A 15,538-nucleotide genomic window follows, 5' to 3' on the forward strand; every position below is an offset into this window, starting at 1 on the left:
CACCAATCCCAAATACAGATGCACCGGCTACACACACTGTATGTTTTGTTCTTTGAGCCAGTTACTAAGCCTTAAGTGGATGCACCTTTTACCCCATAATTGTTCAATTTGCTCAGGAATCTTTGTCAAAAGTTATCCGAAAGTCCAAGTAAGTGGTATCTATTTGATAACTTCTATAACATGTTTGCTAATATTCTCCAGCCATGTTCATTCTTCTTCAGGAAAACCTATTCTATATATTTGACAATTCAGTCGGTAACCATGTTTTCCAGCAATTTATCTGTGATTTGCATTAACCTAACTGGCTTGAAATTCCCGAGAATCTTATTTATCCAGATTTTTTTCCTCTGGCTATTTTTCAGCCCTCTCCTAGGAAAGCCTGTAAGATGTTATTAACTATATATTTTTCGCCACAAGATCATCAATTGCACATTTGAGTTTTTTGAGATTTAAATAAAGAGCTTCCTATTTTGTCTACCCTATTTAGGTCCATGCCTCAGACTTACTTTCTGAAAGTATCAGTTCAGGTAGTTTTCTGCCCTATAGCTTCTAGAGGGAAAACAGATGGAAATAATTCATTCAGTTCTCTGCAGTCCTTATCTTCCTTCTATATTTCTTTTCTTCCTTTGTGATGTAATAGCCCAGTTAGTTTTTTCTGTTTTAGATGTAACTCTCATTATCTGTTCATTTTGTCCCCTGGCCTCTTTTATTATCTTATTTACACATAATTTGTAAGATAATGATTTATGGACTGTATTAATGGCCTACATGATTTCAAACCTTAATTTCTTCATTTCAAAAAGAATACAGGATGCTGAAATGTCTTCTGAAATTCACAATCATAATGTCTTCTACAACTTATCTTAAATTAAAATTGGACTAGCAATTGTATACAAAAAAGAATCCTCAGAAGATTTTTTTCTTGAATAAGAAACTGAAGCACCATCCTTAGAAAGTGATACCAACAGGATTAACTGCAACTCTTGGAAAACTCTTCTCAAAGTTTGACCTACGTTTATTTGTTTAATGAAGGATACATGTATTTTATATTTAATATTATTTGCTAATAATTATTCTTGGTAGAGTGTTTCTGCAAAAATCACATATGTAAATTTTAATATGGAATTTAAAGTGATTGGTGTGAATCTGTGATGCTATAGAATGAATCTGCTATCATGCTAACTCCTCAAGAAAAGAATATTTTTTGTGAATAAAGAGCAAATTAGATGTACCATTTACTCTGCTTGAATTTCTGTTTAGGTGTTTCTCCTTTCATAGGGAGGAAAAACTGCTTCCCCTCACCCCTCCATTCACTAAAGAGAGGAAAAATTCTGTTTTTTTCATACTTGGCCTATTTATATCAATCCTCTTGATTTAAAAACTCTTTTCCTGCCTAGTGGAATGGACTGGTTTTATTAATAGGAAAACTAATTGGTGGATAATGTGCTGTGATTTCTTAAAATTAAAAATAATTCTGACTGTATTAAAATGAATAAATCAGTATGCCAAAAAATGCAGTCCAATGGTCACAACAGCAGCCCTTTTGTAATCTTCAAAGCCTGTCTAGTATGACACTATTTTTGCAATTTTTTTAAGGTCAGGGGATGAGTCAATGAAAATGGTTGACTAAAGCTAGCCTGGCACACATTTTTGTTTGTAGAAGTTGTATATTCTTGTAATCCATTTCATTGCCTTAAATGTATTAGTTATAAGGCAATGCCAAATTTATTGCCATTATATAACTTTTGGTGGATTAAGATTAATATGAGTTTTCAGATGCTTTCCAGGCATGCAGTGGGTTAAAAGAGATGCAAATAGACCAAGTCAGAACATGGATCACTTGAGAATGAGGAAATCTGTAATGTCTTAGAAAGACAGGCTAATGGGGCTGACTGCAGTACAGAATCAGTCTTGTCTTCCTGGCTGAAGTTGCCCAATTCAGTCAGGTATGGAAAACCCATACCAAGTTCTCAAAGATTTTTGTAGTGTGGTGTCTGCATACATGTCAATTGATTTTCAAGTCCAACCAAAAAGGCAAGTTGGAAGAAAATGAATTTGTCAATGTCCCAAGCTTATTGGAGATGATAGGAATTTATTGGATACTAATCCTCTTTTCTTCATATTTTTTCATCTCAGCTCTTACAGGTCTTCAAGTATTCTGAGACCGAGTGATCTCAGATCTCCAGACTTTTCGTCGGGCCCTAAAAACCTACTTTTTTCAGCTAGCCGGGCTGGCCTGATTCCATGTTGGTTTTAACGTTTGATATTGATTTTAATTGATATGTTTTAAATTATGGGCCAAATTTCATTTAATTAGTTTTAATAATTATTTTAACTTTTGTGTACAAATGTTTTTATTTTGGCTGTTCACCGCCCTGAGTCCGAAAGGAGAAGGGCGATATACAAATTTAATAAATAAATAAATAAATAAATAAAATAAAATTCTCTGGTATGACCCTGCAAAGTCAGAACTGAGTATTTTCAACTTCTTCGAGAGGTTGTATCACATCATCAAAGAGTTTCAACAGGATATTAGACTATAACTAGGATGTGGACAACTTCAATGGCCATAATTTCCAATCTGGAAAGTTGTATTAAGTCAACACCTTAAGTAAGCTAGTTCAAGAATGTCTACCCGGATGGAACAGCTGATTTTCAGAATTGCAAGCAGAATCTTCCCTCACCTTACCTGAGCATTTCAGGGAATGAACATAAATTCTTCTTTATATAAGACATGTGCTTAAGTACTAAATTACGGCCACTTCCTAACTATCATTCTTGTAGGTAATCTATTTACTGACACATTCATTATTATATTTAGTAAGATATGGTATTTGTTATATTCTTTCAAATAATGTGCTGTTAAACTTAGTGTTTTCTTTATAAAATTCAGCATCCTAAGGCAGTCTTTTCAAATCAGCTGCTTCCAAATAGACTAACTTCACCCTATAATGCTGCAATCAGTATTGCCTATGTCCAAATCAGATTACAGAAGTTGAAGTCTAATATATTTGGAATCCAGTTTGGATAAAGCTGTAAATGACCTGTAATTTAGGACATATCAATCTAACCAATTCCCATGGATTGCTGCTAACATGACATAACTCTTGCATGATATTGGATGGAGATTGCTATAAAGATCTTGCATCTCACAGGTACCAACCCTTACAAATTCTGAGACTGCGTACCTTCAACATACTCCATGACCATGCAGAGGTACCGCTTAGTTTCAAAAGAGCAGAACATGCTGACCACAAAGGGGTTCTCTGCAAAAGTCAGAATGTCACGCTCCACAAAGGCTTGTTGGATCTGATTGCGCAGGATGAGGTTCTGCTTATTAATCTTCTTCATGGCAAAGCGCTGGCGGGTCTCTTTATGTCGCACCAAATATACAGCTCTGAGAGAGAAGAAGAAAGCAGAGGTCAGCAAGAGGCATTTTTAGGTTCTGCCCCAAAAGTCTATATTTGCCTGCCACAAAAAGGAAATTGGAGTCAATGTATCACAATCCTTCCGTAAACTACCTTTATTTTCATATTCTTTAAAGAAAGATTGCTGGGGCCTTCATATTTATTAGAGTTCACCTCCTTTTTCTGGTTGACTAAAAAAAAACTAACATTTACAGAATGCTTTGTACAGGAGAAAATTAAACATGGTCATACGCCTGTCTAGTATGTCACTGCGTTTTTTATTTACCAGCTGAGCTCTCATTTCTGGACTATCAGACTTTCCGTAGCTTGCCAAGAATTCTTATCAGTAAGCTAAACTGCGCATGTCCTCCACCCACATTCCTTCTCACACATTTTTTTCCCCTACTTCAAGTCTCCTTTGTTCTCCTGCCAAGAGGTCCGGCTGGTCCGGCAGGAACGTTATAAAAATGTAATTATTAGATGTAGTTTGCTACAGCACATTTTAAGATAGAAAAATCATTTTGGGCTACTACTCAGTGGGAAGTCAGAATCCAGAATTATCCTGGATTTGACATCTTGGTCTTGGAAAGAATATCTCCTCCCACCTATTCACTGACATTGTCTTCAGAGGTTCTCCTCCAATTGTCTATATAGCCCTAGAGATGGCAGTGTCTTCTTGAGGAATGTCTTCATCAGACAGGCTTGTTTGGAATCTACAGTATATTACTTTTCAATATCAGGTTCAATTTTATTTTATTTATTCAATAATCAACTAATCGAAACATTGAACTTGTTCTCAAAATCATAACCTATATTTCTGGCCTCTTTGAACCATTGTCCTAATTTATACCTTGATTTGCTATAACTGTGGAGAGGAGCTCCCTGAGCTACATTATCATTATAGAAACAGAATGATTGGCTCAAATAAATATTTGAAGCGCACGCGATTTGGAGCTGCAATGTTGACCCAGAAGCGAAGATCCTTTCCTGCAGCCGGTGGATCCAAGGAGCCTGATGCTAATAGTGCACTCACCCATAGGCCCCATTGCTTATAAGTTTAATAGTTTCAAAGTCTCCTTCTCCTGGTGGCTTCTTTGGCTTTGGAGTGGTCCCACGACTCTGCAATATTAAGCATTCTGAGTGTGAGGCCACAAATGGTCCATAAGGAGACAAGAATTTAGTTCTAACAGAATTTACCTTATAGGATGCTTTTTAGATGCAAGTTAACACAACATTTGAATCTGAATTCCGTCATTCAGAAACAGTAGTCATTTCATTTATAAATGCAGATATATCCAAATTTAAGAAGAGCCAAGTGCACAATGAAATACATAGTTAAGTAACAGCATTTAAGTCCTAATAACACAATATATATATATATATCTGTTCTTCAGGAAAGAGCTACTATCATATATATGTTCATCACATTCTCACCAATAAAGAACAAGAACTTAGAACAAAGCTGCAAAACCTTTTCTAAGTTGCAAACCACAATAGATCTTGCAATGGCCACCTCATTCCACAAAAGTAGGGCTAAGACAAAGTATGAAGGAGAAAGACCAAAATTATGACTGATTCTATGTAAACTTTTAATCTTCTATTGAGAGTTAATCTTTGTAAGTCTTCAGAAAAAATTATGAAGCTCTAAGGATTCTTCTACCATTTATTTACATTATAATATGTTTGCATATTAAGGACTTAATTGATTCACTGTGATTTAAAAATCAAAAGTAAATTCACCATTCATATTTAATAAACTGAAAATGACACTGAAAACATCATGCCATCTGCCAATTTAACTCCATTTCCAAAGAGCAGCTGGTTAGCTTTCTAGTGCCTCTGAAACAATCATGCATTTGATGATCTTCCAAGGGGCGAAGAGGAGGTGGAAGAGGTTCCCTTAGTGTCTCTCTATTCAGCCTTTTCTGCCCAAAACAAATATGCCATCCCTGAATTATTAACAGATAGTTGTAAGGGAGAGATTGAGCAAGGGAAGCAGTTCCAGCCAGGGAAATAGTAAGATTCAGGAACAATGCACCCTCTAATTAATAACTAAGGTTAACATCCTGGACCTTCCACCACTTTCTTCTACTTTCAGCCTATTCCTTTTCTCTCACACATGCAGGTCCCATGTATAATCCATCTATCCTCTATCTGTCTGTTTTGTTTCTTGTCCAATCTCTTATGATCACTTCTCCTTCTTACCTTCTCCTCTCTTCCATCAGTCACATTCATAAGCCATCATTCTTGCCCAGGCTTCTTCCTCTTGTCCCTTACCCATCTCGTGCCTCTTTCATAGCGCTCCTCTCTTCCATAAGTGGATTTTTCTTCCCACCTTTTTCTCACCCATTTCTAACAACAATTGTTGCTGCCGCCACCACTGGGCAGAGCAATTTAGAATCAGTTTGTCGTAAGGAGCAATAGTAACTTTCCAACATCTTCAGCTGCACTATAAAAATCAAAAAGTACATTTTGCCAATAGCATATAGCCTCACTGACATCCTTCAAAGCAGAAATGGGCAATTTTCTTCAGGGAGAGGGTCATTATTTTAGATTATTTATTGCTTAGTCATTCTCCCCAAAATATTGTAGGGAACATAACTGAGACATAGGGTTCAGATTTTCATTAAAATAAAAGATAGATATAGTAATACCTCCAGAGGGGATATATACTTTAGATAGGAATTAGCCATAAAATTGCATAAATACAATCTAGGGGAGAGGTCACAAAAATGGGGCTAGACAACTGCACACAGGAAGCCCACCTCTCTTTTAAATTGTAGCCATCTTAAATGGCTAATTGAGTTGCCATCCCAGGATCTGCTTTCATCATGACTGAACAAAGGTGATTAAATTTCAGCACTTTCTCCAAAACTTTAACTGCCTTAAACTTTAAAATGTGAGATGTGAAAATCCTAAATCAGCCTACAGGTTTTACTATATTTAGTCAGTAGATCAATCAAAATTCGTAGTTGATTAACTAATTCCAAATTAAGGGCACATTTATTTCACTTTTTATTGATCAAAATATTAAAGATAGTCTTTCCTTGTAACAAGCAAAGCTGGCATTTGTTTACTACATTGTACATAATTTCAAACATTCTTCAACAGTTCAAAACCACATACACCGAGAGAGGTTGAAATATAATTAAACAAGTCCATGAGAGGTTTGGATGCATGTATTTTAGTTAACACGTGCCCCCCATTCCAAACGACCAATTTAAAAATAATTGTTGAAACTGAGGGAGGCTTGCAATATTGTAATTTACTGGATAGACAGCATTATTAGTTGCCCAAGGGGAAAAAGTAGGGAAAAGGTAATGGGTTAGCGCAAATCTCTTCCACAAGCAAAACCCAGCTTGGGCAGCTCTTTGAAATTAGGCTTCTGTTTTAGAAACAATATGTATTGTATCTTAATTAACCTTTCTAGAGCACTGTGTGCATGAAACCTAGGATTTACTTCTGCAAAGAAATGCAATCTATGTTGATTCTCTCACATGAATACATATTAACTTACAAAAGACAGATGTAAGTATATTGGGGGAAATTATCTTGGAAAGCTAAATACAGTATAAAATGAACACATGAAAAATACAATATAGTACATAGTGATTGAACAACACCACTTCCACTACCCAAAGCAACACTGTACTCTGGAGATCACAAAAGTTGTACTGCTATTTAAGTAGTACCCCTCTTCCTAAAGTATCCATATTATTGATGTCTAATTTATTTCCAGTTGCTGCCAGTATAGTATAGAATTTTAGATATAATCCTGAATTTCAAAGATTAGGACTTCTAAACATGGGCATCTGTGGGGAAGAAGGAAAGGCAAATGATATGTCCCTGGTAAATGCCATAATTTATGTTTTTGCATCGATACAGTTTTTGGGTATTATATCATTGCACATTTTTACTCAATTTCAGCTTGTTATGAAAATTTCTTTCTTCTTACACAAATGGGATGTTCCTCTGAGGCTTAGTAGTAATGACAGAATGCAAGTGAGGCATTTGCACAGCATAGTGAACAAATCACAATAAAGGTGAGTCTGTGGGAATCCCTGTGTGGAAAAAAAAACTGGCTAGGATGGGGTTGGCCAAGCTGACCTGTATACTGACCTCGGTGAACTCCTCTGTCTCAGGTGTGTTGGATCCTCCACTATCGTGCTCCTCCACATACAGCACATCTGACGACAACAAGGTTTGGGAAGAGCCAAAGGGAGAGCCAAGGGAACAAGGCTTTAGCAACCCCATTGTCATTTATGAAAGCACAGAAAGGGTGAAATCTAGACACACACAGAGCCATGCATATACACAAAGGCACATGCATGTGGTATAAATGGGTATATATGAAAGCTCCATGTGTTCTAATGGCAAATCAGAAGATTCGACCATGCACTTGCAAGCACATCTGCATGCAGCTCAACACACAGCAGATATGCAAAAGCCTCGTTATGCTGATGTGCACATATTGGCAATTTTACTCACACTCACAATGCAATATAGATGCACTCATGAAATCCATCTTAGAGAAATATATACGTGTATATGCACATATTTAACACTGGATGCAGATGAGCATATGCTACCTTGCCAGTGTGAAAACGTGCATTGACAAGCTGAAGCATTAAAAAATAAATTGTCCTAATAAAGAAACACACAACAGACCTTCTAGCACCTGGGGCCTTTGATCTACCACTTTCCAGAATTTGTATACAAATTCCATTACTACTTCTCTGGAAATCCAGATCATGATTCCTAGTTAGACAACTTTGAATAGGATCAACCACACATGATGAATCCATACAATGCTTCCACCGTGGAGAGGAAAAAGTGAAATGGAGGGTCAGTTTTGAATGGGAAGCCAAGTTGATGGAAAGGAGTTAACACCCCTCTTTTGCACATCAGTCTGATAAAATCCAGAGCCCAGATGCCTACAGCAAAGGTCCTAAAAATAAAAACAGAAGCCATTCCAAAAATTCTTCACATGATGCGCTGTTTGTTCTTAGTTTTACTCAGATGAAGCAAGCAGCATAATCCAGCCTTTGGAATCTGCCACCTGTAGTAATTTCACAACCCTGGATGTCATGGATTGGAGTATCAACATTTAGATAATTCAGCCCAACTCAACACACAAGAAATACAAAGTTATTCAGCTTGGTAAAAGTCTGAAAGGAGGGAAATTGAGAAATTTTTATGTTAGTGTCTTTCCATACAATTTTTTAATGGCTATATTGTATATATTTAGCTACAATTGAAAAAAAGACAATGGGGTTCTGAATTTCATTAAGTCACCCTGTGTATGTAGAAGCACTGGAGAAATAGTTGATGCTGTAAGATAAGGTTTACCATAACATTGAAAACTGAGGTTTGAAGTCACGATGAGAAAAGACTTGCTGTTCATCCAGCATTTTTTTGCCATGTGAAAGATTCCGATCCCTTATCATAACCGGACTTCTTCTACAATTAGACTGATTTCCCTTTTACACTATTCCATATGAATTTTAAATTTTTAAAAAAGTGTGCACGCTTGGGATTTCTTAATAATTAAGGCTTCATTATCAGCTTTTCTCTTGTTAATCTCCAAAAAGTGCCTATGTACTCCAGCACTCTTGAAAAGAATCCCAGAAATCATCAAATACAAGATGGTAATCCAGAAATTTACTAGTAGATGACAATTTATCTTCTTTTCCTTTCTACTGGACAGTTTGTTAACAAATTCTTAATAGCTCCTTAATAAATTTAACTTCTTTGTTAAGAATTTAGAAATATGCCTATAGGTTATCCTGGCTAACTTCTTTTTCCAACTCTGTGGAACTAAATTCTGTGTCGATTTATTTATATCTTACCCCCTATATAGAATAGGTAGTCAGATTTCCCTCAAAGATGCACAAGGAACAAAAATGGCCCAAGAATAAAGAATCATATTGAAGAAAATGAACAAATTTGTGCTGTGTGGAATCCATGTAATATTGAATTGAATAGTCAGCATGACAAATTGCCACATATCCAAAGGAGTTATGAAATGATCATGCTAATACATGCAAGAAATGACACACAAGTATGGTCACTTGACATATAACAAATATTGTGACTTGGATACATATACAGAGACAAGGCCACTTGGATAGCAGATAATTTTCGTGGTATTACCTGGAAATGGGTCTCGAGTCAGTCCCAACTGACTTATGATGTAACGAGGAATATCTGTCTTCACCAGATGTCCCTCTTTGGCATGGTCCTCGGCTGCTTCCAGCAAGTGGTAAAACTCTTCAGGATTAAACTCCTAGAGATAAAACACAGAGCAGGCCAGAATTAGGATTGAGATTAGCAAAGAAGAACTGATTTCAGGAACCAGAAAAGAGATAGCTAAGGAGGTGTAATGCTAAAAACAATGGATGTGGACCTGAGTAACAGGACTCACAGGATCCGTAAATTGAAACAGCTGCTGTTCCTCAGGCTAACATTACCCTCAGTGTTTTATCAGACAAGAAAGTACCTTGCAGCTAGTTTTTTTCCCCCTTAAGGATTTTTTTTCTGGAAAGAAAACAAGATGAAAATAGGAATGTGAAAACATTGATAATTATTTATGGAGGTGGTTATCTGAAGTGCTTATGAAATTCTGTGAATTAGGTTGGGAAATTTCATAGTAAAATCTAAACAGAAGCCTTTATAGGGAAGAAAAATAGTGAGAATCAAGAGGAATAGTTGCTAGAGTTGCTATGTCCTGAAATCCTTAGTAGACAAATATGACAACATTTCTCGTGGCTATTCCTTAAATCTGACTATAAATACAACTCCAGGAATGCAAATGCACACCAACATACTTAACAGACAAATCAAGGAGTAGTTTTGGATAGCTAAGTAACTTCATTCAAATATTAAGCAACCCTAATTATGATAAAGAACAGCATCAATAGAGTATACAGTTCTGTCTGTCTGTGTATGTGTGTTTACATATGCATGAGTTTAAAACTTAAGGTTTTTTTCCTGCTTTTTTATTTATCAGGTTACTTATAGTCCATTTGGCTGTTGATGACAGTGGCACTGCATTTTCATAAATATCTTGTCTGTTTCCATGCACTGCATTTCCTATTGTCCTACCTCTCAATCTCATATTATCTATATGAAGCAAGGGAATTGGCAGTATACTTGTTTGGGAACGGAAGTCTAGGAAAACATGGGGCTTTGCAGGCCACAGAAATTGGCTAATCTGTGATATGCATTTTGAGAAAAAACTACATTTGTATAGAATCCAAACAATCAGACACCACACAACCAAGAGACTGGTTACTGCCTTCAATATTGTAGATAATGTATGGTGAACATGACAGCTGAATGCTAAAGGACCCCCTGACTCTATTCTTTTACACCAAGAGTATCCCAGCTGAGATGCCAGTGTATGGCATAATGATCAACCACTGTTGATCATTAGGAACTGTTTATGTTAACAGCCATCAGTGAAATTTAATGTTAATAAAAAGTTGCTGTTATTGAGAATTTGATTTCAACCACTGAAACATCTGTAGAGCTGAATCACAGTAGATAAATTACAAGGATTTGTAGCAAGACTGTGACCTCGAATTCGCAGAAGTGGAGAAAGACTGCAAAGTTGCTAAATGGAGTCTCCATTTTTTGAGGGAATATTTCTCAAAATGCTGGCTGCTGAAAAGAAACAGTGGGAGAAGGCCTTGCCTGTTGGATTTCCAGAAACATTTGCGTTGATGGATACAAGATACTGACTCCCTTCCCTAATCAGATGATAGTTAATCCCTAACACTGAATATATGGTTAAAATGATCTATCCTATCATGTGGCACTTTATATTAGTCTTGCTTAGCCTGGCCTTGGGAGTTGAACTGAACTACAACTCCCATCATATCCTGCCATCATGCTGTATCTGACTGGATTTTTAACTGATGGGTCTAGTAGGGATTACATTGGGGAAGATTGCTATGAGGAATTAAGAAACCTTTTTACAGCTCCGTTTATAATCTGACCTAGATGAAAAGGGGGAAAAAAGCAGAGAAGCTAAATAAACACAGCTAAGCATTTTAATTTTGTTTAAAAGAAAACCCTTCTGAAACCTATGTTTGAAACAAAAGCTTTGTTTGTCTCAATTCCAGGTTGGAGAAAAGGGAGGCATAAACAGGAGCCCCTGTCCGCCATCCTCCTCCTTCTGATGCTCCCATGTTTCTGAGCAGGACAACAAAGACAGCGTCAGCCTAGCCAATGCAGTGCAGCAACTGGCTGGTTGAGAAAAAGTGTTCTGTGATTGGCTGCTGTGTTGTCAAGGTAACGCACAGGAACCTTCAAAAGTAGTCTAAGCAGATACAAGCTGGGTTGATGATCTGAGCCCTCCAATGATAAAGGGTAGAGCCCAGATGGGGAGATAGAAGGAATTCTTGAGCCAGGTGGAAGCTTGCTCATGCTCAGCTCAGAACTGGTTTTCAATACCAGACTTAAAGGTGTATGTAAAGCAACAACATTTTATAAATTGGGTGTTTTAATCTGTGTTTCGGCCGAAATATTTAATAATTTTAAGGGATTTTTTTTAATATTTGTATTATCCGTATTTTATCTTGGCTGTTCACCGCCCTGAGTCCTTCGGGAGTAGGGCGGTATAGAAATTTGATTAATAAAATAAAATAAAATAAAATAAACATGGTGCTCTGCTTGGGAATTGAACTAGAAGAAGCTTAATTCCAGCTGAAAGAAGATCTCACTTCCTCCTGGAGGGCTTGTGATCATAGTTTTGGTGCTTAGGCAAAAATCCAAAGCGTCAACAAAAATTAAATCCCAAAGACCCATCATTGAATAGCATGGTGTACTATCCACATAGAGCTCTGCTGAAAATCCCATTTAGGCAAACAGCAAAACCACTTCTTTAAAATAAGCTGTTTTTTCATCAGTCTTTTTATTGAGGGCAATACTGTCTTTCAACAACTGTCACCAACGCTATTGAGAATCACTTTTTATAAATATGAATATCTTGAAAGTTTAAAACAATCTTCCGAATATTAACTCCAATCTCCCAATCTCCATATTAAACCAGCTGTTAGTAATTTCAAAGACCGGATAAAAATATGTCTTTAATAAACCAAGAAAGTAGAGACTGATCTAATTTCTAAAGAAAACAATTCCACATTTGGAGATAGGAAGAAACCTTTCATGCAGTCCAGATAAATGAGCCTCTAGGACAGGGGTGTCAAACTGGATTTCTTCAAGGGCCGGAACAGCATTGTAGTTCTCCTCCGTGGGCTGGCGGGGCGGGGCGGTGGGTGGGACAGATGCCTCCTGCAGAACTCTGCTAGCCAAAACAGGACACAGGGGCCCTCCTGCACCTTGTTTTTACCCTCCATGGCCCATTTTCTGGGCCATTTTTAGCTTGTTTTTGGGCCGTTTTTGGGCCAATTTTGGGGCTGTTTTCAGCTTGGTTTTTTGGGCCGTTTTGGGGCATTTTCAGGCTGTTTTGGGGCATTTTTGAGGCTGTTTTCTGCTCATTTTTTGGGCCTTTCTTCTATCCTTTTTCTGGCCTTTTTCTGGCCATTTTCGGGATTATGGCTACCTTAACTTCAAAATCAGATTGTATTTGTGGGGGGGGGGAGGTATCTATCATAACTTCAAATGGTCGCTAAACAACCATTCATAAGTTGAGGACTACCTGTAGTCCATAACTTGTTCAAAGCTTTAAGTGTTGGAAAATAATCAGTATCTTTTAACTTTGGAGTAATATAGTTAAACAATCATTTACTGGTTAGAAACCTAGCTCTCACATAATGAAATCACCAGACCTGCTCTTCAAAAGTACTGAAAACAGGCTGCTGCAATGTAAGTGTGATAAAGACCAGATATGTGTCCTTCCACTTATCACTCTGAATTATTTCCAAATCCTTTGATTGATTTAAATACTTTATCCTTCTTAATGGCGTCTCTTCCATTTCTCTTCCATTTTCTATTGCATAAATAATTTCTGAAAGCAGCTTTTCCCTGCTTCTAATTTGCTAGTCTTTAAGTTCTACCAGCATGGGTCATGTCTGTACACACTAGAAGCGAAAAGGAATAGCATGTCCTCAGATTTATTGGAATGAAAAATGACTCTTAACGAAAAAGCTTGTCTATCACCAAAATTACGTTCATCCTGCCTGGTTATTTGGTTCTTGTATTTTAAATCCTTTACTGCACGTTTCATTTTCTTCTTTTTAATAAGTTGTTTTAATAAGAAGTTTAATAATAAGTTGTTGTCTGACAACAACATCCATAAGAAAGTATTCAAAAATGTGCTCAGTTTTGCATGAGCCCAGTTTTTTGTTTTATTTTTCAGATATGTTCTCAAATGTTTGAAAGCGTGTTATTTTTTGGATTCAATGACATTATTAGCTAATGATGTTGCCCATTTCCTCCTTTTCCTCATGGCCTGCTTGCCAGCCTACCTACTTTGTCATCTTCCTCACATCTTTTCCTCTTATTTCCCCCTCAGCTGGTGCTGAAGTAGTAGCTGGTGTACCTCTTCTTCATGGTAATGTTCTCAGTAGTAAAGACTTCCTAAATGTCATAGCTCACTGGCCTCACGCAGTGATTCTAGTGTTTTCTTTCCCCTTCTGCCTGTTCTTTCCCTGAGCTGCTAATGCTGCTGCTGATGTGGATACATGCTGGGGCCGAGACCTTGGCTTTTTCTTGCTCTTATCTCCCACAAGCCACTTCTGCCCAGAACCATTGTTTTGATCTGTATCTGCTCCAAATAAAGACCATGACAATTCATATGCATGCATGAATGGAATGGAAGACAGCTGAACCAGGTGAGCTACAGTATCTTATCCTGTCTTACCATCTCAGTTGCTAGGACAAGGGGAACTCTTCACTCACCACTTTCTTCTGAATTCAGTGCAGCAAAGATAGCTGAAGGAAGGTAGAGGTTTTGTGTCATGTGTCTATCTATCTATCTATCTTTGTGTCTGCGTGTTTAAGAATGGGGTGTGTGGAGTCACTGTGCAGCCCACAGTGACTCTACAATATCACAAGCGAATTTTAAGGCCCAATGAAATAAATATAAACAAGAGGAAAGGAAGACCAAAATCATAACAATCTTCTTCCTAATTCCAATACTGCCATTTCCATACCTGTTAATTATGTGATGTTCCCTGTGTGGAATGTTTATATAGTCACTAAGATAGGCTTATGCTATGTATGTATATAAAAATCTATCGACAACAGGGACACACACTTTGGGTCCTTCTGCCAATTCAAAGCATACCAACACATATGCATGCACTCCACCCTTCTATGCCTCACCAGGCATTCTAGTAGGCGAGCTGGACGGGAGATGATAATGAGTAGCTTCTTCACCAGTTGAGTGACAAAGGTCACCTCTTCACTCTCAGAGCGTTCATAAGCCTACAAGCAACAAAAGAGATGGCTCATTAGTGGAGGAATTAGCCTGCCATTATGTAAGACCACAGCACTTACCAAAGCTATCTTGCCATGACCTCCTTATTGGAGCCTCTAATTCCACCAGCTGACTAGGCACATCACAGCCTTTCCAACTTCCATCACTAAAATCTATTTTTTCCTCGTAAAGGCTACTCCAAGCCAGCTTGCTTTTTCAGACCCCTTTTGAACTAAGCTGTCTATAAGTTTTATTCATATTTCTGATATTTTATTTCCCGGGCTGCTGACACTCACATCTTTCCACAGCTTCTCCATGTTCTCTTGCAACTCATAGAAATAGACAGTAGTGATGAGACCCTCCTGGGACTTGGCCAAACAATCTCGTGCCAGTTCAATTACTTGGTGGTGGATGAAACTGAGCGCCCCATCAGCCAAAGGCAAAACACTGTCTGGCTCATAAGATTTAATGAAATCTTGTAGCTTCTCTTCCATCTGCGCTGTGGCCTATTAGGGTAAGAAACAATTCTTGCATAAAGTAAAAAAGGACACTCCCAATAACTCAGACTAAGCCCCATTTTTTTTAAGCCCAGAAAAGAATCTGAGAATCTTTACCCTCAAACTTTACACTGCATTAACCACACTGTCCAGATTATCAAAGAGAGAAAGAGAGAGAGAAAGAGAGATAAAGAGAGATAGAGAGAGATAGAGAGAGATATAGAGACAGAGAGATAGAGAGATAGATC

At 37.5% G+C, this 15,538-nt stretch overlaps 1 protein-coding gene across 5 annotated transcripts in view; it reads right to left on the reverse strand.

The window, feature by feature from the left end:
* The window catches only part of MAST1 (microtubule associated serine/threonine kinase 1), an 83,972-nt gene that overhangs the window by 15,848 nt on the left and 52,586 nt on the right, over positions 1–15,538 (reverse strand). For all 5 annotated transcript variants that reach the window (XM_060683445.2, XM_060683441.2, XM_087886539.1 and 2 more), the window contains 6 exons: positions 15,090–15,299; positions 14,700–14,801; positions 9,561–9,693; positions 7,527–7,594; positions 4,441–4,526; positions 3,189–3,397 (listed from right to left, as the gene is read on the reverse strand). In XM_060683445.2, the coding sequence (XP_060539428.1) occupies positions 3,189–3,397; positions 4,441–4,526; positions 7,527–7,594; positions 9,561–9,693; positions 14,700–14,801; positions 15,090–15,299 (808 nt within the window). The remainder of the gene's footprint in view (positions 1–3,188; positions 3,398–4,440; positions 4,527–7,526; positions 7,595–9,560; positions 9,694–14,699; positions 14,802–15,089; positions 15,300–15,538) is intronic.

Source organism: Pantherophis guttatus, chromosome 2 (assembly GCF_059756535.1).
Source record: "Pantherophis guttatus breed Tessera chromosome 2, ASM5975653v1, whole genome shotgun sequence".
NCBI lineage: Eukaryota > Metazoa > Chordata > Lepidosauria > Squamata > Colubridae > Pantherophis > Pantherophis guttatus.